The 24,052-nt window shown below is 55.2% G+C and overlaps 2 protein-coding genes across 2 annotated transcripts; both read right to left on the minus strand.

Annotated features, from left to right (window-relative positions):
* Positions 1-1,397: 1,397 nt before the first annotated feature.
* Positions 1,398-5,657, minus strand: KRT15 (keratin 15). Its single transcript, XM_036268388.1, has 8 exons — positions 5,112-5,657; positions 4,187-4,269; positions 3,907-4,063; positions 3,318-3,479; positions 3,110-3,235; positions 2,713-2,933; positions 2,260-2,285; positions 1,398-1,740 (listed from the first exon to the last, which is right to left on the minus strand). Exons 1-8 carry the CDS (start codon positions 5,601-5,603, stop codon positions 1,646-1,648), a joined length of 1,362 nt encoding a protein of 453 aa, XP_036124281.1. The 5' UTR covers positions 5,604-5,657; the 3' UTR covers positions 1,398-1,645.
* A 5,818-nt stretch (positions 5,658-11,475) lies between these two features.
* On the minus strand, positions 11,476-15,446 carry KRT19 (keratin 19). Its single transcript, XM_036268392.1, has 6 exons — positions 14,950-15,446; positions 13,015-13,097; positions 12,681-12,837; positions 12,230-12,391; positions 11,990-12,115; positions 11,476-11,858 (listed from the first exon to the last, which is right to left on the minus strand). The coding sequence occupies exons 1-6, from the start codon at positions 15,361-15,363 to the stop codon at positions 11,607-11,609; spliced, it is 1,194 nt and encodes a 397-aa protein (XP_036124285.1). The 5' UTR covers positions 15,364-15,446; the 3' UTR covers positions 11,476-11,606.
* Positions 15,447-24,052: the final 8,606 nt, after the last annotated feature.

The following is a 24,052-nucleotide window of genomic DNA, read 5'->3' on the forward strand; positions in this document are numbered from 1 at the left end:
CCCTGGGCCTCCGTTTCCTCTTCTGAAAACGGACGCTACAGGCTGACCCTGTTATTGCAAAGCTGTTGAGAGCGTAAACGAGAGGCTGTTCGCTGAATGCCCCGCCCAGGGCCTGGCACAGCGTAGACACTTAATAAATGTCGTTTCCTTTCTCCCACCCCCAGGAAACCTGGTCTCAACGTGTGAACTCAGAAGACACGTTCTAGATTAAATCTCCCCCAGAAAACACACTCAGAAGGATGTGATTCTCAGGATAGCAGAGGCACCCCCAACCTGTTCTTTCCGCAGGGCTAAGAAACCAGTTCTTCCTCTCCCCACGGGCCCAGCCCAGCCACAGTGCCGAGCGCTGCACTTCTTCCTTCCCTGCCCTCTCCAGGGCTCAGAATCCCAGCCGAACCGGCCCAGACCCCAGGCAAGCCATTAGGTGTGCTTGACGTCGCTGCTCTAATGGGCTTGAGAGTGGAGGCCCAGGGTCAGGAGAGCAAAAGTGGGATTTCGACAGAGGAGGGCAAGAGGGGTTGGTGTTGCTTTAGATTTAAGCTTGGGGAAATCAGGGAGAACTTCCTGGAGTTGGTGTTTTCCTCTCTGGGCACTTTAAGTGCTTTATGCAGAAGAGATGGAGGCTTCAGGGGGCACAGGAGCCAGCTTCGCAGGGGGGACATGGGAACTGTCTCTGCCAGCGTGGTGGCCAGGTGTGCCTGGCTGGAAAGGAGGGAGGTACAAATAGCACCTGTGGTGAAGGCCAGAGGGAAGGAGAAGGGACCTAGCCATGAACTGTGAAGGACTGGGGTGTGAGGTCCCAGAGGAAGCCCTGCTCATGGAGTCCTGCAAACGCGGGGCTCAGTCCCAGCCCTGCCGCTTATTGTTCAACCATGAAGCCACTGGACGAGTCCTGCATCTCCCCAACTTCATCTCTACGTTCCCTCATCTCTACGGTGAGAGAAATCGATCCTGACCACCCACAGTTGTGAGCATTACGAGACCCATGGTGGGCGTGCCGAGCACACATTGGTGAACCGATACAATCCACGCAGCCATTCAGTAAATAGTCAATGGTTTTACATAAATCGTGTTTATACTTTTTGCATGCTACAAAAGTTAAAAAATAATAAACATAAAAATAGTAATTAGTTGATATGTCGTGCTAAGTTTGCACCCTGCTTTGAGAAACCACCTCCTTACCCAGCCACCCACCCACCCCCGTGTCTCCTGCGTCCATGGTCACCAGTGGAGTAAGTCGGAACAGCAAGTCACCTGAGCAGTGTGGGTGTGTCCCCAGTGCCCTGGGCACCCCAAAGAATGAATTATGACCATGCAGGGCAGAGGCCAACGTGGGGGGGGTGTCAGCATGTGGTCCAAGGAGGCCAACAAGAAAAACTGGACACCCTACCAAGAGATATTTGAAAAAAGAAAAGTGACTTTTTATTGCACGGACAGACACAGTACAGAGGGACTTGCTACACAAATGAGGCAGGGAGCTGGGGGGCGGAGCGGGGAGAGCAAGCAAAGCTCCGAACTGGCAGACCAGGAACCTCTTTTGCTGGCCCCTCTGAAGGCAGAAACGAGGGGCTTGCCCCTCTGGCCAATCCTCCGCTCAGCCTGGGGAGGGTGGGCAGGACGAGGGACTTCTCTTCTGTACTGGCACCTAGATTTCTCTCTTGTGGGAAGAAACCACCTTCCCATCCACTGACTCCTCGACGTTGATGTGGAGTTTGCTTCCGCCGCCACCTCCCAGGGAGGCTAGAAAGAAGAAGCAAGCTTTAGATTGGGGGACCCTCCCTGTCCTCCTCCACTCCCAAGGGTGCCAGAACCTTGGCTGAGCTCCAGGAGAACTGGACAGCACCCCTGGGAATGGCCACGGGCCAGTCTCTCAGGAGCTGGCAGGGCTGGTGTCGAATTACTCATGGGAGAGAAGGGAGCTGCAGAGGCAGGGAGGCCCTGCTGTGAGCAGGATGTCCGGGCTTTCCACTGCAGACGAACAGGGATAATCCTGGGCATGTTAGCGTCAGTGCGTGAAGGAGGGGCCTGGGGGCGCTATGCCCTAGACAGAGCCTGCTCCACCTGGAAGGCTCTCGCTAAATCTTCAACACCAGCTCTGCTGGAGCCCAGAGGGTCCCACTGGGGAAGAGGTATCAGCTGGAATGGGCATGTCCTCACCCACCCGGAATGATTGGCCTCTTTGTCCTTCCTCCCCAGTCCAAGGGGAGTGGGGGCTTCCCCCACGCCCCTCCCCACTCAGGGAGAGCTCAGCATTCCTACCTTCTCTGGGGCCAACGCCAGCCATCCTGAAAGGGGGAGAAGCAGAGGTAAGCAAAGGCAGAAGCTCAGGTCTCCCAAAGGGAGGCCCGGTGGCCGGCTCAGCAGTCGCCCCCAGCCCGCTGCATCCACCACCCCGACACCGACTTCTCTAGAGGCTGAGCGCTTGTCCGGACACGCCACCCACATGCAGGTGGATTTCGGTCTACAATAACACCCCATCTGTGTCACGCATGGAACTGGCATGAGCCCAACTGCTGCCATTTACAGAAGACATACAGGCCCAGATAAGTGCCGTGACCTGCCCAAGGCAACAGCCAAAGACCAGGGTGCAGACCCCGAGCCCTTCCTCCTGGCCCAGGCCTCCATCGCTGCAGCACTGCTGACCCCTAGGTGACTCTCCACCCGATCGCAACCGGCCCCTTCCTCGTTCCTCCCTCTGCACCCTGCCCCTGCCTGGCATCCTGGCCCTCCAGCAGGTTCCGGTAGGTGGTGATCTCCTGCTCCAGCCGCGTCTTGATGTCCATTAGGACCTTGTACTCCTGGTTCTGAGCCTCCATCTCGCCGCGGAGCTCACCCAGCTGGGTCTCCAGGGCGCTGATGAGCCCCTGGATCTGCTGCAGCTGCATGGCATAGCGGCACTCCGTCTCCGCCAGCGAGCTCTCCAGCCCGGCTTTCTAGGGGGGCAGCACATCAACAGACACCTCGTCAGGCAGGCAGGGGGCACCAGGAGCGTGGGCTGAGGTGTTGAATGAACGCAAGGAACCCCCTCTGCGGGGGTTAGGAAAGCCAAGGCTTAATCAGCCATGGAGGGTGGGACAGACCAGGGTGGTGCGGGGCGGCGTGGCCCTACCATGCTGAGCTGGGACTGCAGCTCGATCTCCAGCCCCTGCATGGTGCGGCGCAGGTCTGTGATCTCTGTCTTGCTGGTCTGGATCATCTCTGTGTTGGATGCCACCTCCTTGCTCAGCTCCTCGGTCTGCAGGACACACACAGAGAAGTGAGCACCATGGGCTTCCTGGGAGACCTGGGGAGCTGGGCAGGCCGGAGGTCAGGCCCACCTTGCTGAAGAACCAGGCCTCGGCGTCTCGGCGGTTCTTCTCGGCCATGGCCTCGTACTGCTCCCTCATCTCCGCCAGCACGCGGGTCAGGTCCACGCCGGGGGCTGCGTCCATCTCCACGTTGACCTGGCCGGCCAGCTGGCCGCTGAACTCCCTCATCTCCTGCAAGGTGGTGACAGAGGGCAGAACAGAGAGCAGAAAGTCTGGGCCCCCACATGCCAATCCTGACCTGTCCCTAATTCACTCCGTGACCTTGGCTCTCCCCCGTCCCCGCCCAGCCATCGCTCCCCACTGCTCAGGAAGAGGGTTGATCCCATGGGCCCCTCGGCAACCAGGGTCTCTCTTCCCCTCTAGGTGCTACCAAGAGAGGCCCTCACAACAGCAGGGCCCTGGCATGAGCACATGAAGCAGATCAGGAGAGCAGTTCCCCCTGGCCGCCTGGTCTGGGTATGGGTGAGGGGAGGGGTCTGGGTCACCAGAGAACAGGGCCCTTCCTCTCCACAGGGACCCCTGTTTTGGTGTGGGGTGCATTGCTGAACCACTAAGCCCCTCAGACAACTATGAGGAGACCCCAGAGAACCACTCCCACCTCCTCGTGGTTCTTCTTCATGTAGGCCAGCTCCTCGTTCAGGCTCTCGATCTGCATCTCCAGGTCGGCCTTGGCCAGGGTCAGCTCGTCCAGCACCCGGCGCAGGCCGTTGATGTCGGCGTCCACGCTCTGGCGCAGGGCCAGCTCGTTCTCGTACCTGGGAAGAGAGGGGAACCCCAAAGCAAGGACGGGTGAGGCGTCTGGGCTGCTTGAGTTGGAGGAAAGAGAGAAGCCAAGAGAAGGGGGGGACGCAGAAGGGGAGAGGGGGTCAGGAACGCACTTGAGTCTGAAGTCGTCCGCAGCCAGCCTGGCGTTGTCGATCTCCAGGATGACCCGGGAGTTGTCGATGGTGGCCGCCAGGATCTGCAGGAGACAGCATTGGTGCCGAGAGGATCCTTCGTGCTTGCCTGTTTCTCTCTGCGCCCTGTGCCCCGGTCACCACCTCCCTCCCTGACCATCTCTTATCTGTCAACAACAGAAAAAACCTGTGGGGTCCCTGGAACAGAGTCCAACTACTTGACCTGCCCCTGCCTCGGGGGCATGAAAGACCAAGGAACCTGGACTGCCTGGCACCCCTGTGGGAATTGCCCGACCAGGAGTGGAGTGGGGGCTTGGGGGTCCTGACAACAGCCCCCTCAGGGATACTCCACCAGCCTCCCCTTGGACAGCTTGGAGTTGCTGGCCCCTGCACCCCGACACGGCCAAGGATCTACAGAAACTTCCAGCCGGGAGGAGGAACCTGGGGGGCAGCTGAGGACACATCTCGTAGCTGAGAAAACTGGTCCAGGTGAGAGACAGGGGAGTGAGTGGGTAGCAGAGCCCGTGATGAGTTCCAGGTCCTCTAAGTCCCAGCAGTGCTTTTGGCACCAGGGACATCCTCAGAGGGTGTGGCAGGAAGCTCTGGCACTGGGCTCCTGCAGCTACTCTCGTGCTCGCGAAGAAGCACAGGACGTTTACTCAGAGCCCTGTCGGCAGGTGGCCAGGCAGAGCGTCTTTCTGCAGTCGGGCCCACCGTGGCGCCCAGTGCCCTGACCAGACTCCCAGGGTCAGCCCGGCACTGCCAAGCGGGGCTCCAGGTGTGCCGCGGCCCCACACTGGCAGATTGCCTGGCCAGAAAGGGCTTTGCTCAAGGCAGCAGGAACAGGATGCTAGTCACGTGGGCAAGGCACCAGCCACCAGCCCGCTGCGTCCGCCCCAAGGCTCACCTTGTCCCGCAGCTCCTCGATGGTTTTATAGTAGTGACTGTAGTCGCGCTCCGGGCTGGCCGGGCTCTGCTTCTGGTACCAGTCTCGGATCTTCACCTCCAGGTCGGCGTTGGCCTCCTCCAGGGCACGCACCTTGTCCAGGTAGGAGGCCAGGCGGTCGTTGAGGTTCTGCATGGTGATCTTCTCATTGCCGGAGAGGAGGCCGCCATCGCCACCACCGAAGTCACCAAAGCCACCCCCGAGGCCACCTGCAAAGCCTCCACTGAAGCCACTACCAGCCCCTCCACCGTAGCCAAAACTCATGCCGCCACCATGACCCCCTCCGGACCCTGAGGAGACAAATCTTGCGGAAGAAGCCGAGACACTTCGCCTTCCGCCTCCCCCATAGAGACTCCCCCCACCAAAGCCACCTCCCCCGGCCCGGAGGGCAGCCCCCCGGCTAGAGCCCCCTCCGAAGGCGGAGGAAGAAGTCTGGAGAAACGTGGTGCTCATGGCCAGGCAGCAGCACAGGCGAGAGATGCTGGTGGGAGGCACAGGCTGCCCTGAAACCAGAGTGCTTTGCTGGTCACCCCCTCCTGAGGCTCCTTATATACCCCGTGGAGGGTGTTGTGGGTTCTGTCTCCTCCCCCAAAGGGAAGCCAACTCCTTCTGCAATCCTGACAAACACAGCTGTCTGCACACCTCCATGTGGCCGGTGTGTTTTTCTTTTCTTTCTTTTTTTTTTTTTAATGCAACAAAAGAGATGATTCAGAAGGAATAATGTTGTTGCCCCAGGCCATGGTTTTAACACTTGGGTACCAGGGTCATCTCTACACTGGAGCTGAGTACGTCGGGGAGCAGGGAGCAGTCACGGCACACCACAGCCGTTGGGGCAGCTCCGGCCAGCTCTGCCCTCGGCTGGGCTCCTCTGCTGCCCGCAGCCCGGCCTCGTCCCTAGGGGCTAACTACCTGCTCTCTGTTTCCATCCCTGCTGTGTCGTCCAGCTCACAGACCCCATATGTGTGCCTACAGGGCGTGGGGAGAGCCATGGCCGCAGGGGATCAGTGGGCAGAGGCACATGGGGGGACGCAGGGCACTTGGGGGGATGCAGGGCACAGGGAGGGACGCAGGGCACAGGGAGGGACGCAGAGCACATGGGGGGACGCAGGGCACATGGGGGGACGCAGGGCACATGGGGGGACGCAGGGCACATGGGGGGACGCAGGGCACAGGGAGGGACGCAGGGCACAGGGAGGGACGCAGGGCACATGGGGACAGGCTGAGGACGGGCGCAGAGGTGTTGAGTCAAGTTCCAGCGGAGGTGTCTGCCTCTGTCACTGCTCTGCGGGTGCGTGCGGACTCCCCTCCACCCCACCCCCACCCCAGCCCCAGCCCCAGCGCACGGGCAGCCTCTCAGAAGCCAGCAGGCGCAGGGCTGACAAGGGGCTGATTGACAATCCCACCACCTGCCAACTGCACATGTCACTGAAGCTTTGCTTACTCCTGGGACACGTTGGGGCAAACCTCTGCAGATAAGACGGGCGAGTTTCAGGAAGCCCCTACCTCCAGGGAGAGGCATGTCACTGCACAGCAGGGCCAGATGAATGCCGCTGCCTCCCGTGAGGCCGCACGGCTGAGAAGGGACCGTACCCGGAGGGCTCTGCTGCCTGGGCTGTGGGGAGGGAGAGCACGGGGGCCTGGCAGGCACACTGAGCTCTTGATGGCATCAGAGCAGGATGCGGAGGCCGGAGAGGGGAGCTCTTGCCTCTGCCGCCAGCTTGGGGCCTGGCTGTCCAAGGATACCTGACACCAGTGGGCAGTGCCCCTGGGAGGCGTGGCCCCGGCGCCAGGACTTAGGAGGAAGGGGAGTTGGGAAGTAAGCAGACTGACTGTAGGGTCAGGAGGAGGACTCCTGGCCTGGGGCCACACCACAGTGCAGTGGACAGGGCTCTGGGGCCCCTCGGGCCAGGGTTCAAATCCTGCCTCGGTCGGTTGCTGCCTATGAAACTTTTAAATCTGTTTCCTGGTGGCAAATGGGTGTTTCAGTTCCCACTTTCAGGGAAGCCCTGAGGCCCAAGATACCCCTCCTGTCTCCTCCTAGCTCCCCATCTTCTGAGGGACCAGATAGTGGAGTCGATGCCCATCACCTGGGACTCCTGAGTACCTGCACCAGGAGGGACTTCTATCCCCAGACATCAGTGTGCCTGGGGAGCCACGCCACTGTCACGTTCCTCCCAGCCCATGCGCATTGGGCGATGCAGGTCCTTGCCGCTACTGCTGTAACAGGCATCCCTTCGTTCCACTGCACACTTCCCAGTTTACAAAGCATTTTTGCCTCCAGCACCTTCTTCATCCTCAGTTCACGGAAGGTATTCCTGGTCCTGTTTCAGGAGGAATGACGTTGGAGCTCAGAGAGGGGCAGCAATCTGGGTAGGGTTGCACAGCTAGTAAGGGCATCACCAGGACGCAAATGGCCCTCTGACCCCCACGCGAACAGAGGGTCCCTCCCACTGACCCCAGATTCTTGCATTTGGGTCAGGGTGGTGGGAGAGGGGCACAGGCCTTGGGGGGAGGGGGGGCTTGGGCTCCTCCTCATCCAGTGTCCCAAGGAGCGGGCCTCCGAGGGCTGGGCCCAGACAGGGCGGCATTGTCTCATGGATGGAAGAACATCATCTTCCTCCAAAAGAAAAATAATCAAAGTCAGACCAGCCATAGCTCATTAAAGCCTCTGCAGACATTATGGCCCCAGCAATTAACACAGGAACAATTACGTACCATCGCCCCCGGGCGAGGGAGGGCTGGACCTTAGCCAGCCCCTCGCCTGCACCCTGACTCCCCTTCAGCAGCCCCTTGGGCGGCTTTCTTCCACTCTCGGGCCTGTGCAGGGCAGCAACTGCCCAAGTTGCAAAGCCCTGGTTCAGTCCCAATAGCTTCTGTGAGCTCAAGGTGCGGGTGGGGCCTTGGGGCCTGCCAATGAGAACAGGCTCTGGCCCGGCCCAGCGGCAGCCTGCCCAGGATGCTGGGCCAGTCTCAGAACTTGGTCCAGCGCAGACAGACTGTCCCTAGAGCCCGCCTTTCGTCCTCGGGATGCGGTGATGCAGCCCCGTGGAAAGAGCTCGACTGGATTCCACCTCGGGTGTGATTAAACCTCTCTGCGTCGGGTTCTTTTTTTTTTTATCCTCACTCGAGGACATTTTTTTTTTCCATTTTTTATTCAGATAGAGTGGAAGGAAGAGAGAGAGAGAAACATCGACATGAAAGGGACATATCAAGTGGCTGCCACCCTCACGACCCAACCCCGGGCCGGGGACAAGCTGCAACCGAGGTACGTGCCCTTAGCGGGAACCGAACCCGGGTCTCTCTGGACCGCAGGCTGACGCTCTAACCACTGAGCCGAACCGGCCAGGCGTGCGTCAGGTTCTTGACTTAAAATGGGGCAATCTTCCCACTTATACGAAGTACTTAAAGTAGTCAAAATCATGATGACAGCAAGTGGCACTGTGGCTGCGGGGGCAGGGGAGTTATCGTTTAATCGGCACAGAGTTTTGGTTTTACAAGTTAGGAGGATGGACGGTGGTGTTGGTTACACAATTTGAATGTATTTAATACCACTGAACTGTACACTTAAAAATGGATAAGATGGTAAAATGTAATGTTTATTTTACCACAATTTAAAAAATGGTCAGACCTTAACACGGACACCAGCTACAGGGCCACAGTAAGCGTTTGATGACCATGACCCCCACTCGAAAGGAGGTGCCCGGCACAGAGCACATGACCGGGGCCCGCAGACTTACCCCCCAGTTCTTCCTGTCTCGTGTATTAGGTGTGTGGCTTTGGGTAATCACACCTCCTTTCTCTGGGCCTCAGTCTACCAATCCGGAAAATAGAAGTAACTCCTCCCCAGGCTGACGCCCAGGGAAGGGCGAGGTGCTTGTGGGGACGTGCTCTGCAGACTGAAGGGCCACATGGCCAGCAGGGATGGAAAGGCCTCGCCCCTAAACCCCCTCCCCCTTTCTTCCTCTCCCTCTCCCCCACTTCTCTATGGCGGCCGCTTCTGTCAACAGAGCACCCCTAGTTTCAGCTCGCACACCGAGACAAATGCTTCTGTCAACAGAGCACCCCTAGTTTCAGCTCGCACACTGAGACAGAAATGCTTCTGTCAACAGAGCACCCCTAGTTTCAGCTTCGCACACTGAGACAGAAATGCTTCTGTCAACAGAGCACCCCTTGTTTCAGCTCACAGCCTGAGACTGAAACGTGTCCCCACCCTCGCCTTCTCTCTCCACCACTCACACAAAGGACAGCTTCTTTCCCAGCCCAGACCTGTGACCCAGTCACCTGCCCCACCTGTGTGGACCCAGACCCCACTCCTCAGCCACATTCCTGGAACCTCTGGGGCATGGTGGAGGGTTTCAGCTGTGACAAGAGGCTTTCAAGAACAGGGGACAAATAGTCTGGGCGGCCCCAGCCGGGAGGTGCCTAGTTCCAAGGCCTCCTGAGAAGTGAAGTGGGAGGGGCCGAGGGGGCTCAGGCCCGAGCAGAACAGCCAGGGAGGTGGCCGAGGGGCTCCTGGCCCAGGGCTGCAGCAGGGGCGGGGGGGGGGGGGGGGACTGGGCTCCGGAGCCAGCAGCCCTGTGGTTTGGAGCAGGCTGACGAACCCCTCTCTCCAAGAAGCACCTCTTTCAGAATCAGCATGGAGAGTGACAGGGTCACAGGCCCCCTCCGCACAGCACTGGGCTCCCAGCCACAAGCGTTCCATCCCCCTACAGACCTTCTTGCGGGGACAGTGCTCCTCACTTGCCCCTCTCCCTCCCAGGGTAGGCCTACTGCCACCGATCCCTGGGACCCGAACAGATAACTCAGCCTGAACCTCTCAGCCAGGGCCAAGTGGGACTCATTTACCTTTAATTGGCCTTGGTTCTTGGTAACTGAGCTGTAAACCACAGGGCAGGGCCATACCCACCCAAGGGCAAAGTTGTACCAGGAAGCTGGGACTTGCATCCCGGCCAGCCCAGCCCCAGGCAAGCCAGGTTGGGGTCTGTGTGGGAGGCCTGGGTCCCAGCCCAGGCTCTGGGCCAGGTCTGGGATGGTGGGAGCAAGGGGCATACGTGGGACTGCCCGGAACAGGTGCATGGTGGTGCTCAGACACACACCCACCGGCGTTCTCTCGCGGGGTGGAATGCCTGCCCCGTGGCGGCTCTCACCCCAAAGCCATTTCTCCTGTCTGGAGGGACAATGTCTCAGCGGGAACTGTCCTGGGAGATCCCCGTCCTAGGCCTTCATGTGAAGCAGGACTGAAATGTACTGAGGACCTGGCACAATTGTGTCGATCCCAGGAGACATGGTGCAGGATTAGAACTGTGGGTTAAGAATCAGGGCCTAACCCTGGCTGGGTTGGCTCAGCGGTTAGAGTGTTGGCCTACGGTCCAGAGAGACCCGGGTTCGGTTCCCGCTAAGGGCGTGTACCTCGGTTGCAGTTTGTCCCCAGCCCTGGTTGGGTCGTGCGGGTGGCAGCTACTCGATGTGTCCCTTTCACGTCGATGTTTCTCTCTCTCTTTTCCTCTCTCCCTCCCACTCTATCTGAACAAAAAATGGGAAAATGTCCTTGGGTGAGGATAAAAAATAAAAAAGAATCAGGACCTAGTTCGGCTGGTGTGGTTCAGTGGTTGAGCACTGACCCACACACCAAGAGGTTACGGGTATGATTCCCGGTCAGAGCACATGCCCAGGTTGTGGGCCTGATCCCCGGTGGGAGGCATGCAGGAAGCGGCCAATTGATGTTCTCTCTCATTGATGTTTCTCTCTCTCTCTTCCTCTCTCTCTAAAATCAATTTAAAAGAATTTTTTTTAAAGAATCAGGCTTAGATTCTAGACTCGCCCCGTAATCGCCATGTGGCCTTGCACAAATTATTTCACCTCTGGGCCTGTCTCCTGCTCTGTGAGATGCAACTCACACTTACTACCTTTTAGGATTGTTTTGATTAAATGGCAGATAGTAGGTGCTCGGTGAACATTAATTTCATACACACACACACCAACCCTTGGAGGAGTCTTGTTGAAAGAAAACTAATCTGGAAGCAAAACCAGTTTCAGATTCCACCTCTGCCATGTGCTAGAACAGTTACCCATACAACAAACCACTTCATCTCTCCGAGCCTTGGTTTACCCCTCTGTAAAATGGGAGCAATGCTATTTCATAAGCTTGTTTGAAGACAGGTTAATGAAGACTTCTGCAAACAGGAATTACCGTAACAGTCAGAGTTTGTGAGCACCCTCCCTTTCCTTTCCTGGGACAGGGTGGACTCTGGTCCAAATAAAACCTAACCAGGGCCAAGGCCTGGCCCATTTCCATGAGCTGAAATAACAAACCCAATGTCCTTCCTCCCTTGGGCCATAAAATTTTATTGACAGCTCAGAGGAAGAGCCAGAGGTAAGGGTCCCTCCCCTCCCACCCCCATACCCAGGAGCATCCATCCGCCTGCCCGAAGCAGGAAGCCCAGGAGGCTGCTGGACTCAGGCAGACTTGGTGGTGGGCAAGTTGTAGTAGGCATCCTGGCCCTCGAGCAGGCTGCGGTAGGTGGCGATCTCCTGCTCCAACCGCGTCTTGATGTCCATGAGCTGCCTGTACTCCAGGTTCTGCCGCTCGGTGTCAGCACGAACGTCACTCAGCTGGGCTTCGATACTGCTGATCAGCGCCTGGATCTGTGCCAGCTGGACTCCAAAGTGAGCCTCTGTTTCCGCCAGTGTGCCTTCCAGGGCAGCTTTCTGAGGACAGGGAGAGAAAAGGTGACTCAGCGGAGCCTGGTTCCCAGGGAGGGCAGGGACAGAGCCACTGCCCAGACTGCCCAAGTCTGCAAGGACATGAGCATGCATCCCACAGGGAGGAGGGCGCATACCATGTTGAGCTGAGACTGCAGCTCGATCTCCAGACCCTGGAGGGTGCGGCGCAGGTCAGTGACCTCCGTCTTTCTAATCTGCAGTTGCTCCGTGTGGCCAGCTACCTCCTGGTTCAGCTCCTCAGTCTGCAGTAAAAGAGGAGGCAGAGGGAATGAGCTCTTAGGCAGACCTTTGGCTCAGAGCATCAAGCCCTCTCTCCTTGCCGCCTCCACAAAGGGCACCTGCTTTCCCCTTCATACCTGGCTGATGAACCAGGCTTCAGCATCCTTCCGGTTTTTCTCAGCCATGACCTCATATTGGCTTCTCATGTCACTCAGGATCTTGGCTAGGTCAATGCCAGGAGCGGAATCCACCTCCACACTGACCTGGCCACCCACCTGGCCCTTCAGAGCACTGATTTCCTGGAAAGAGCAGAGGTGGGCATGTCAGGGCCCAGAGCCTGCTTGCTGGGCTTGGGCCAGGTCACTCCCCTACCCCTCAGGCCAAAGGGGGCTGGTTTACAGGTGCAGACCCAGGAGCTGGCACTGGGGGACAGACTGAGTTGCCATCACCCCATGCTGGAACCCTGGAAACCATGCTCCACACCTAGGGCCGTGCTGTGAGTGCGACAGTGTGGCCATGGTCAGAGCATACAGGATGCAAAAGTGTCTTCAGCCCTGGGAAGTGGGGGTGGTGCAGGTGGAAACCCACCTCCTCGTGGTTCTTCTTCAGGTAGGCCAGCTCCTCCTTCAGGCCTTCAATCTGCATCTCCAGGTCGGCCCTGGCCAGGGTCAGCTCGTCCAGCACCCGGCGCAGGCCGTTGATGTCGGCCTCCACGCTCTGGCGCAGGTTCAGCTCCGTCTCGTACCTTTCAGAGGAAATAGTTGCAGTCAGACCAGCATTTCCTCTGTACCTCTGAAGACTTCCCACCTCCCCAGGGTCTCGAGTCCATGAGGGGTGTGCTGCACTGAGCCCTCAAAGGGCCTGGGATTGCCTCCCCTGCCCCACCCTCGCTTCCGCAGCCCACAAGGGCAGAGATGCTCACTTGGTTCGGAAGTCATCCGCAGCCAGACGGGCATTGTCAATCTGCAGCACAACCTTGGAGTTCTCAATGGTGGCACCAAGAATCTGGAAGGCGGAAGGTGGGCAGTTCAGTACACAGGCACTGCCCACCACTTTCTTTTCAGAGAAAGGGGAGCAAAAGAGTATGCCCTTGCTTCCTGCAGACAAGCCCCGGCCACCCCTCAACAGCCCACAGACCTGCTCTCTGGGAGGCCTTGGAAGCAGTCCCTGCCCAGGGCTGAAGCAGTGGTTCGCCCCACTGCCCCGGAGGCTGGGCCAGCGGGTAGGTGATAGGGGAGGGCAGGCAGTAAGCCTGGGCAGAAAGTCTCTGGGACCTATGCCCAGGGAAACTCTAAATGGTGTCAAGGAAGGCAGCCTCTATGATATGCACACCATGTGCAGAGAAGTGGCGGGGGTCACCCTTGTCTGCACCCCCTACTCAAGGCATTCTGCCTCAAGGAAGGGAAGTCTGTGGAGCACCTATTATGTGCCGGGCACCTTACACCGCTCATCTTTCTTTCTTTCTTCTTTAATTAATTTATTTATTTTTGTTAGAGAAGGGTCTCCTTTTTCCCCCCTTGACACCCTCCCCCCAATCCCACCCTACACCTCATCTTTCATGTCAGGTCAGTGGGTACACCTATTTCCCAGAAGTGGGAAGTGACGTTCCGGGTTGTCACCCTCAGTCTCAGGTCCCTCTGCCCTGAGGGGCATGGTCACACCTTCAGCTACCTGCTTTCAGAGTCAGTCATTGTACTGCTGGTGACTTACATCGCTTTTCAATGGAACAGGGCAGAATGTAACATATCAGACGGGATCGCTCACAGTTGAGCAAGAATGGGTTCAAGAAACTTCTCTCCATTGTGCGTGTATGAGACAATGTGAGGACACATCTTAAAAAGTACTTAAAAAGTACTTAAAAAGTACTTCCTATCGTAGGTCACGATTTGAAAAATGCACTGTGTATCTCTAACCCTCCCTCCTTGTCCACGGTATGTATGATCTATGTCCCAGGCATGCAGGCCTATGCCGGACACATGGTGGACACTGGGCAGTGCGGTGGGGAGACCCAGAATGTGGGGTCATTCAATGTCCCACTGGCTTCCCATACATGTATGTCTTCCAACCCAGCTCCTAGTTCTTCCCTGTAGGTGGAGACCAAGCCCGCCCTGCAGGCTCCCAGGGCCCTTGTACGAAGAGCCTGTGGCTCAAACCTGGGTCTTCAGCCCAGGACAGAGAAGTGCTGCTGCACCCCCTCCTCAGATAGGGGTCTCCACAAGCAAACAACCCCAGAGCCTCCACATCTGACCCTACTTTACCCTGTCCAGGGGCCACAGCATATGTCCCCCCTTAACCTGCCAGAGCCACTGCTGGCGTCTCCCATTCTTCCTAGAGCTGCTCTCAAGTCCCAGTGGCCCCCGAGGCCCAGGAGGCGGGGCCTGGTAGTGATGGAAACCAGACCCGGCCAGCCAGAGAAAAGGCGAGCGGAGGGCCCCACACGGGGTAGTAGGCGCAGGCCTGGCCCGAGGTGGACCGGATTCCTCCCAGACCGAACTTCATTTCCTCGCTGCAACGGCGGCCCCTAACCCTAGACCTCAGGGCCACCCACAGCAATGTCCCATGTCCCCCCACTCCTCTGGACCCCTTATCCCTGGCCTCCCCACCCTCCGACCCTGTCCCCGCTACACGCCCAACCCACTTGCGCCCCACCCCCACCCCCGTTCCACGCCCCACCCCGCCACCCTGGCCTCCGCTTCCTGCCCCATTGTGCTGCTCTTCCTCACCTGCTCCCTCGCCTCCGCCCCACCCTGCGGCCCTACCCCGTCCTAACGGGCTCGCTCCGCCCCGCCCCCGCGGCCCAGCGCCTCTCCCGGCTGCGGCGCGGCAGGTGCACGGGCTGCGTCCCGGCGCCACCCACCTTGTCCCGCAGCTCCTCGATGGTCTGGTAGTAGTGGCTGTAGTCGCGGGCGGGCCCGGGCCCCTGCTTCAGGTACCAGTCTCGGATCTTCACCTCCAGGTCGCCGTTGGCCGCCTCCAGGGCGCGCACCTTGTCCAGGTAGGAGGCCAGGCGGTCGTTGAGGTTCTGCATGGTCACCTTCTCGTTGCCCACCAGGAGCCCGTCGGACCCGGCCAGGGCGCCCACATAGCCGCCGCCGTAGCCCCCAGAAGAGGACGAGGACAGGAAGCGGGCGGACGACACCGACACGCCGCGGCCTCCCGAGCCCCCGTGGATGCTGGGCGCGCGGTAGGCGACCCCCGAGCGCACCATGCCGCTTCCCAGGCCCGCGAAGGACGAGGAGGCCGACGACTGGCGATAGCTGTAGGAAGTCATAGCGAGAGAGGACGCGGCGACGCGAGTCAGAGGAGGAGTGGAGAAGCTCTCACCTGGAGCTTTTTATGCCCGATGGGGGCGGAGGGAGGGGAAGAGGTCGGGGCGGATATCTGAGGCCCGAGGAATTTGCAGGCTCCAGTGCAAATACGGGCACTCTCCCCATTGGTCAGTTCTGGTGGCTCTGCCTCCAACCCTCTCCTCCCTGGGGCCTTTTGGATCCTGCCCTAGGAAAGCTGCCCCACCCAACCCACGGGGAGCTGGGACCACGGCCACCTACCACACGCCCACCCGTTCCCATCTTCACCCCATCACACACATACTTAGACACCCCTCACAGTTCACATTCTGACCCGCCCTCATAAGATCACCCTGAGTTTGACACCCCCCAGGAATTAGGGTCTGTCTGAGAGTATATACACCACCCCCCCCCCGGGGATTACTCACTCAAAGCCCCTCTCTAGAATCCTGTACTGAGCCCCTTCCTTGTGATCATTTGTGATCATAATTAACCCCCAAAATTACATTTACTGGAATCCTACACCCCACTCGGAATTACAGCCTCTCAGAGACCGCCCCTTGGGAATCCCCCATACCTTGACTCCCATCAGTCCCCTGGAGGAGGGTGTCCGAGAGGCACTGTTGCAAGCCTCCTGGGACAAAGCTGCCCCACCCTGCTGTGTCCATTCAAAGCCACACGGTGACTATAGGCTCCTGGTAACAGCTGCTGGGAGCCTGCTGCAGCTGGACTGCAAAGGGAACCTTCACACCTGGGGAATGACCCCTGCCTCTAGGACTCTCGCCAGCCCAGCCCACCCCAACCAGGACAACCGCATACCCTCCAGCCCGAAAGCATGCATTCATGTGAGCCTAAGGGAGACAAGTAACGTGCCCATGAGACATTTAGCAACTGCCACCCAGAGAAAAAGTAAGATTGAATCCCTCTCCTTGTGAGCCTCTGAAGGAAGGTGTCAGAGGCTAAATGCTTGTACCTAACGATCTCATCCTAGAGGGTGGTGGGTGGGTGGATGGATGGATGGATGGATGGATGGATGGGTGAGGGCTCTGCAGAGATGCCCACAAAGTGAAGTTTTGGTCATAGGAGCCCCCCATCTCCCCTCACAGCCACAGCCCTGCTCTACATCCAGCTCAACAATTCCTCCGCCTTTATATCGCTGCAGGGGCCAGGACCCCAGCCAGACACTGCAGGGCCCTACCATGCCTCAGCCCATTTCCTGACCCCAGGGACCTCACCCCTCCACAGAATTGTCCCCATGGTTCCTTTTATCCTTCTGTCAGAGCAGTCACCGTCTCAGGACAGAGGCCCTATGACCTTTTGACAGGGTGTTAGGGAGATGGGCCAGTCACTCCCTATCTCCAGGCCTCAGTTTCCCCCATGAAATATCAGCTCTCCTCTCTGCATATTATCATCTGGGTCACCTGTGACTTCATGAAAACTTGTCCCCAGACTCTGAAACCAGTCCCCAGAAACTATCTTTTATCTACCAACTTATCCAGAAACTGGGACAGGAAACCCCACACACATACCCCCACCCCCACCCCACCCCCCAGCAGCAGCTCTGGGCCACTAGGAAAGCCAGGCTCAGGCTGTTTAAACTAGTGAACCAGGCCTGCAACTGGGTAGGTCCGCAATGGGGAAAAGGGGAACACAGTCATGAAAGCAGGGTGTGGCTGGGCCTTCACAAAGGTTATAGCCTGTAGCCATCAGAGCTGACATGAGTCACTCTCTTTATTTGGCCCGAAGGAGGAGGCCTGCTCCTGGTGGAGGAAGAGGCGATGGGCCAGATAGTTGCTATGTACCCTAAGCCCCAGCCGGAATGTCTGTTTTTCTGGCCTGATAGGAGGGTCTAGAAAGGGACTTGGTATTAGGAAACAAGAATAGAACCAGCGGTTCTCCCCAAAGATTAAGGGGTGTGAGCGCCCTAAACTTTAGAGGAACTTGGAGTCCCAGCCCCATACCCCAAGACTATAATCATTAAAACAATTGACTGTAGTGTAGTACCTTTTACAAAGGCTTTTCAAATCTCACTGGAGCCTCACAGAAGCCCAGTAGAAAGGTAGACTTGTCCCCTTTTACAGATGAAGAAACAGAGGCTCTGACGGGGCCAGTGACTTGCTGGAGGTCCACAGCCAGGAGTAGCAGATTCTGGCTTCCAGCCTCTTGACCCTCAGCCCCCTGGCCTGAGTTCCTGAGTGTGACAGAGGCTGTACTCTGCCTTCCAAGGAAGGCTCAAGCTTTTCCTGCCTATAAGAGGCTGGGGGTCTGGCAGGAGATTGTTACAGACATTAGTTTTGATGAAATGTGGTACGTTGAATACCCACATTAATTTTTGCTCCTTCCTAAAATCCTGTTAAGCTGAGAGTTAAGGAATATTTAAAGGGAATTTTAAAAGACAATAGCCCCAGCCCATGTGGCTCAGTTGGCTGAGAGTCGTCCCATGAACCAAAAGGTTGCAAATTCGAGGTCAGGGCACATGCTCAGGTTGTGGGTTCAGTCCCCGCTGGGGTTCGTAGAGGAGGCAACTGATCAATGTTTCTCTCTCACGTCAATGTCTCTCTCTCTCTCTCCTTTCCTCTCTCTCTAAAATCAATGAAAACATAGTTTTAAAAAAGAGACATCTTCTAAAGAAGATGAAAAATGGCAAAAAAAAAAAGAATCTTAAAGCTCAAAAATATAACAGGCCCTGGCAGTTTGGCTCAGCATCTGGAGCATCGGCCCATGGACCAAAGAATCTCGAGTTCGATTCTGGTCAAGGGCACGTACCTCAGTTGCAGTTGGGTCCCCGGCCCTGGTTGGGGTCGTGTGGGAGGCAACCAATCACTGTGTCTTTCTCACATCAATATTTCTCCCCACCCCTCCCCCCCATCCTCCTTCCCTCCCACTCTATCTGAAGATAAATGGAAAAAAAAAAAATATCGCGGGTGAGGATTACAAAAAAAAAATAGGGAAGAAGGTGAGACCTAGGGCTTGGGAGTTTAGGAAGGGGCAGAGGAGAAGAGGGCAGAGAGCCCGCCAGAAACAAGCAGGTTGTGCACACGAACCCCAGGAGCTCCGGAAGCGGGGCGCCAGGGATCTGGTAAGGAGAACTGGATCCTGGCTCTGTGAACAGGGCTGGTTGGAAGTCTCTATAAACAGCACCAGGCTCACTCCCAAACCTCGAGAAACAGAAACAACCACTGGTAGAAGGACAATTGAGTAAATTATGTAACGTCCACATTATGCAAAAAGAAAATAAACAGAATGAGTAATGTCAACATACAGGGACGTGAAAACCCTAAGGAATCAGTTGTAGGTCAAATGAAAGCAGCAGGAGAGCAGTGTGTGTAGCACGATAACTTAATGCGACGTACACTTAAAGGTGACTTATTTCTACAGGTACACGCATACACACATGAAGAGGGAAGGAAGCACCCCAGACTCAGCAGGAATTTCCTTGGAGAGAAGCTGGTGGAAGAATAGTAGTCAAGGGGACCCAAGCTCATCGCTGCTGTTGTAAATTTTACAACCAGATTATGTGTTACTTGTTAACTAAAATAATTTCTTAAGAAACACACAATAGTCACAGGGATATAAAGTACAGCACGGGGACAGTAATCAATAATATTGTAATAACTATGTATGGTGTCAGATGGGTACTAGGCTCATAAGGAGGATCACTTCATAAGGTACATAAATGTCTAATCACTAGGAAACTAATATAACATTGTATGTCAACTGTAGTGGAAATTTTTTTAATCCTTACCTGAGGATATGCTTTTATTGATTTTAGAGAGAGAGAGAGACAAACATCAGTCGGTTGCCTCTTGAATGTACCCTGACTGGGGATCAAACCTGCAGACTTTTGGTGTATGGGATGATGTTCCAATTAACTGAGCCACCTGGCCAGGGTTAAATTTTAAAAGGAACAAAAAAAAAAAAAAATTATACGATGGACATTTAGAACTGGCTCTATTTAATACAGTAAGTACCTCTTCCCCTCCCTGTACACACCTGTTAGCGTAGATCGCTAGATATTAATAAAGAAAGGAAGCAAAGGGAATCAAATATGAAGAAGCTTAATCTTCTAGAAAATTACAGCTTCACACACTCCCCTGGGGACCACAGCCATTGTCCTGCAAAGGGTACTAACACCCCTCCCTCCCCTGTATAGGCTTTTCAGTCTCCCTAGTCCACTCACCCAGGCTCTGGGGGAGTAAGTACCTGCTCAATGGGAGCAAAGATGGTGACCATAGAGGTCTGTCAGTCTAGCCCGGAAAAAGATCGGATTGGAAAAGGGACACAAAACCCAAGGAAGATCTAGGAAATAGATTGGCTAGGGGGTTGGAGGGTGGGCCCATCGGAAGCCAGGGAAAGTTTGGGAAGTTGATTGGTTAGTTTAAAGAAGTGCCTAGTCCATCCCAATCCCGAGAGAATACAAGCCAAGCTAACAAAGAGTTTTCGCTTTCTCACCTGGTAACAGGCGCTGTCCCTGTTCACTGGCGCCTTGTGTCCCCATAGCAACCATGTGACCCTAGCCGCCCGGGGGCAGCCGCGGCGACTTCAAGCAGACTCCAAGCGGAGCCTGGCTACTGAATACAGCAGCACCAGCGGCCAGAGCACAGCCGGGAACTGAACTCACCTTTGATGTGGACTGAACTTGGGCATGGCACAGGATCTCTGGACTTTGGCTCTATTTCTGGCCCTGATGAAGACAAGGCTGGTCTTTTCTCACAGCAGGACAGATGAAGATGAGACCTTGGGAACCTGGGGACAGGCTTCTATTTCCACCCAAATACATCTTCCCACACCAGAATCTCCCATCCGTGGGTCCCTTGAATGCTTTCCTTGCGATCTCATGAAAGGACCCCGCATCTTTGTCCCCAATCATAGTCTTGAGATAGGAGGAGTGACAGATGTGGAGACAAGAGAGCCCCTCTAAAGGTTTCTAGGTCCCTGCCCCCTCTGCTCCTTGGCGCTGGTTTACCTTCATAGAGCAAGAGGGTGAGAAGAAAGGAGAACTTTTTAGGAGGGGAGGGCTCCTTCAACCCAGTGGCTTAGACCTAGGGGGAGAGCCCCTCCTCTGTCTCCCCAAGGAGCAGAAGCTTTAGGAGCCCTCGGAGTCAGCTCAGGGGGCACCCACAGTTTTCTCAGGCTACCCCAGTAGTGCAGCAGTGGGGCTCGAGCAGAGAGGCCAGCAGAGGGTACCCCAGAGAGCCTGCAGCCAACAGCCACCATGCCCACACATGGGAGGCGTTCCCCTGGGCCTTTCTGGAATAATTGGGGGAGCTTTAGGGGTGTTGGAGCTGGTAACCACTAGGTCGGCCACCATTCTAAACCTATTGAGCCAGTAGCCATTCAGGCCTCAAACAATGATAAGAGTGTAGATGCTGGGAATTGTGTCTGCGCAGGAGCAAGTGAGAGCTGTGGACAAAAAAGGGGCCACCTACTAAACCTGACCAGCTCAGGGGAGGCCTGCGTGGTGGCCTTACAGACGCAGAGACCAAAACTAACCACGTAGGATGGTCTGAAATTAAAACGTCCTAACTAAAAGTGAGGGTAGTCATGTCCTAGGCTGGTGTCTCCCTTGACAAAGGTTAATCTTAACTGAGCCTGTCTAATGTCTTTTTGCATCTGGGATCACAGGCCTCTGGAATGTCAGGGTCATTTCCTTTTCTTTCCAGGCCCCCTCAGGGCACAACCACACCGGAGGGGAGACCACAGATCTTCTCATTGTCACTGTTATCATGTTCATTGTTGACTGTTGACCACCCTATGCCCACAAATGGAAAAGAAGTACAGTAACAGACCAATTCAGGCAAGGGGGTCTCTGGTAAAGCTGAAAGTCCATTATATAATAAAGTAGGTGTTTCAAATGTGTATGTCAACAAATTGACAAATTAAGTTACCAATGTTTATTTAGGTAGACATCTCTGTGTAAATAAAATTTAGTATGTGTGAAAAGTTTAATTTCACAGAAAAGTTTTCTGTATATATTACAATTATTTTAAATTTATACTTAATAAGTCTAGTGGATGTGTGCACTCAACAGTCTTCGTGAATAAATAAATGCACGTGGCTGGGGCTTGGCTTAGCGCACTTGGGAACATCCGCTGCAGAAAGTCACGCCACGCGACAACGAAACCACTTACCACTGGTGATGCGGTAGGATCACATGCTAATCATTCGCCAAACGTTGTTTATGAGCGGTGACTCTTGGATTTTATTATTTTGGGGGGTTGGGGGTATGTGCCCCTAACAGGAACCGAACCCCGGACTCCGCAGGCTGACGCTCCAGCCGCTGAGCTGAACTAGCCAGGGCAACTCTTGGATTTAAATATGTGGACTATAGTTGTAGATAAGTAATATTTATTTATGCTGACAAAATTACTAGTGTTTTTTCCAACATCTGACCTATTCACTAAAATGTGTTTAAAATAACAGTGAGCCCAGCCAGTGTGGTTCAGTGGTTTGAGCGTTGTCCCATGGACTGAGATCCCGGTTCAATTCCTGCTCCGGGCACATGTCTGGGTTGTGGGCTCTGTCCCTAGTAGGGGGCATGCAGAAGGCAGCTGACCCACGTATCTCTCTCACATCAATGTTTCTATCTCTCTCTCCCTTCCTCTCTCTCTAAAAAAAATCAATAAAAACATAGTTTTTTAAAAAATAACAGTGAAGCCCTGGCCGGTTTGGCTCAGCGGTTAGAGCGTCGGCCTGCGGTCCTGAGAGACCCGGGTTCGGTTCCCGCTAAGGGCGCGTACCTTGGTTGCAGTTTGTCCCCAGCCCTGGTGGGTTGTGCGGGTGGCAGCCACTCGATGTGTTCCTTTCACGTCGATGTTTCTCTCTCTCTCTCTCTCTCTCTGTTCCTCTCTCTACCTCCCACTCTACCTGAACAAAGAATGGAAAAATGTCCTCGGGTGAGGATAAAAAATAAATAAATAAATAAATAAATAAATAAATAAATAAATAAATATAAAAATAACAGTGAATTAATAACAAAAAAATAGCCTGTTAATTTAATTATAAGCAGATATTGGTTTAAAGCATTTTTAGCCCTGGCCAGTTTGGCTCAGCGGTTGGAGCGTCAGCCGACAGACCAAAGATTGGGTTCAATTCCGGTCAAGGGCTCGTACTTTGGTTGCGTTTCGGTCCCTGGTTCTGGTCAGAGTAGTGTGGGAGGCAACCAGTTGATGTGTCTCTCTCACATCAGTGTTTCTCTCTCTCTCTCTCTCTCTCTCTCTCTCTCCCTCCCACTCTATCTGAAGATAGAAATATATCCTCAGATGAGGATTTAAAAAATAAAAAATAAATTAAAAAAAAATTTTAAGCATTTTTAAATGAACAGGGTATTAATTTTCACATATGACATACGGACCAGAAATTCTGTCCATTAAATTTGAAGTCCATTAAATCAATGTGATCTGCAGAATCAAGGGTTTACTATATGTGTCTGTTTTACTTTTTATCCAATTCCAGAGATTCCCCACCCCCTAATTTCCCTAATCTATCTCCAATGGATTTCACGTAACCCCTTACGTCTTCCCCTTTGAATCTGATGTATAAGTGGTAAAACCGACAGCATTGTAATTAACCTAGTTATTAACAGGAAAGGAGCAAAGGGGAGAAGGCCAAATATTATAAGCATGTCATTTGGGCAGCTTTGCCCGGAAGCTATAGCTTTACACTCCCCAGAAAGGAAGGAGAATAGACACAAACCCAGTAAAGTCGGGGTGACTGAAGTCGGGAAGGTACTTGCCTGTCAGTCAGACCTGGGTACAAGTCATTGGCCAGAATGGGCGTGGCCACTGCATGGGCATGAAATTTGGGATATTTAATCCCCTAAACAAAGGAATTCGCCCTGGCCAGTTTGGCTCAGCAGTTAGAGCGTCAGCCTGCGGTCCAGAGAGACCCGGGTTCGGTTCCCGCTAAGGGCACGTACCTCGGTTGCAGTTTGTCCCTGGCCCTGGTTGGGGTGTGCGGGTAGCAGCCACTCGATGTGTCCCTTTCACGTCTATGTTTCTCTCTCTCTCTCTCTCTTTCTCTTCCTCCCACTCTATCTGAACAAAAATTGGAAAAATGTCCTCAGGTGAGGATTTAAAAAAAGGAATTCATGCCCTTGGCTCTCTTGGGATCCCTGAGGGGCGTGTTCTCTTGGTTCCCCTGCATGCGCCCACATGGTCCTTGGCCACGTGGACCCCAAGCACCATGGATTTCAACTAGCCTGCTGCTGAACTGGACCAGCTGCCACATGGGATGGAAACTCTGGACACTGGCTTTGCTTTTGGTTCTACTGAAACCCCAGTTATACTTCTTGTATAACTGGACTAAGGAAAATGGGACTTTGGAAATCCAAGGGTGTAATTCCACGCAAATAAAAATCACTCACCCTCTTATTCAACGGGGCCTGGAAGAGTGAGTGGGGTTGCCGATCCGGCTTGGGGAAACATCCAGTGAGTTCCGGGGCCCGTGGTGAGTGGGTTGGTGGGAGCGAGGTCGGCATGGCCAGGGGTAGAGACCAGTCCAGATGCTGAAATAGTCTATGTCAGAGCGAGAGGGTCTGAACTAGTAATGCGGATCGAGAGTTAAGGAAAGAGATAAGAAATACTGGCTACGCTATGGACAGTTCAAGGCCGTGCTCCGGCCAGGTGGGTGACGTCATGAGCACCCAAGGCCAGCATCCCAGGGCTGTGGCAG

The sequence above is a fragment of the Molossus molossus genome, unplaced genomic scaffold, assembly GCF_014108415.1.
Source record: "Molossus molossus isolate mMolMol1 unplaced genomic scaffold, mMolMol1.p scaffold_m16_p_19, whole genome shotgun sequence".
Lineage (NCBI taxonomy): Eukaryota > Metazoa > Chordata > Mammalia > Chiroptera > Molossidae > Molossus > Molossus molossus.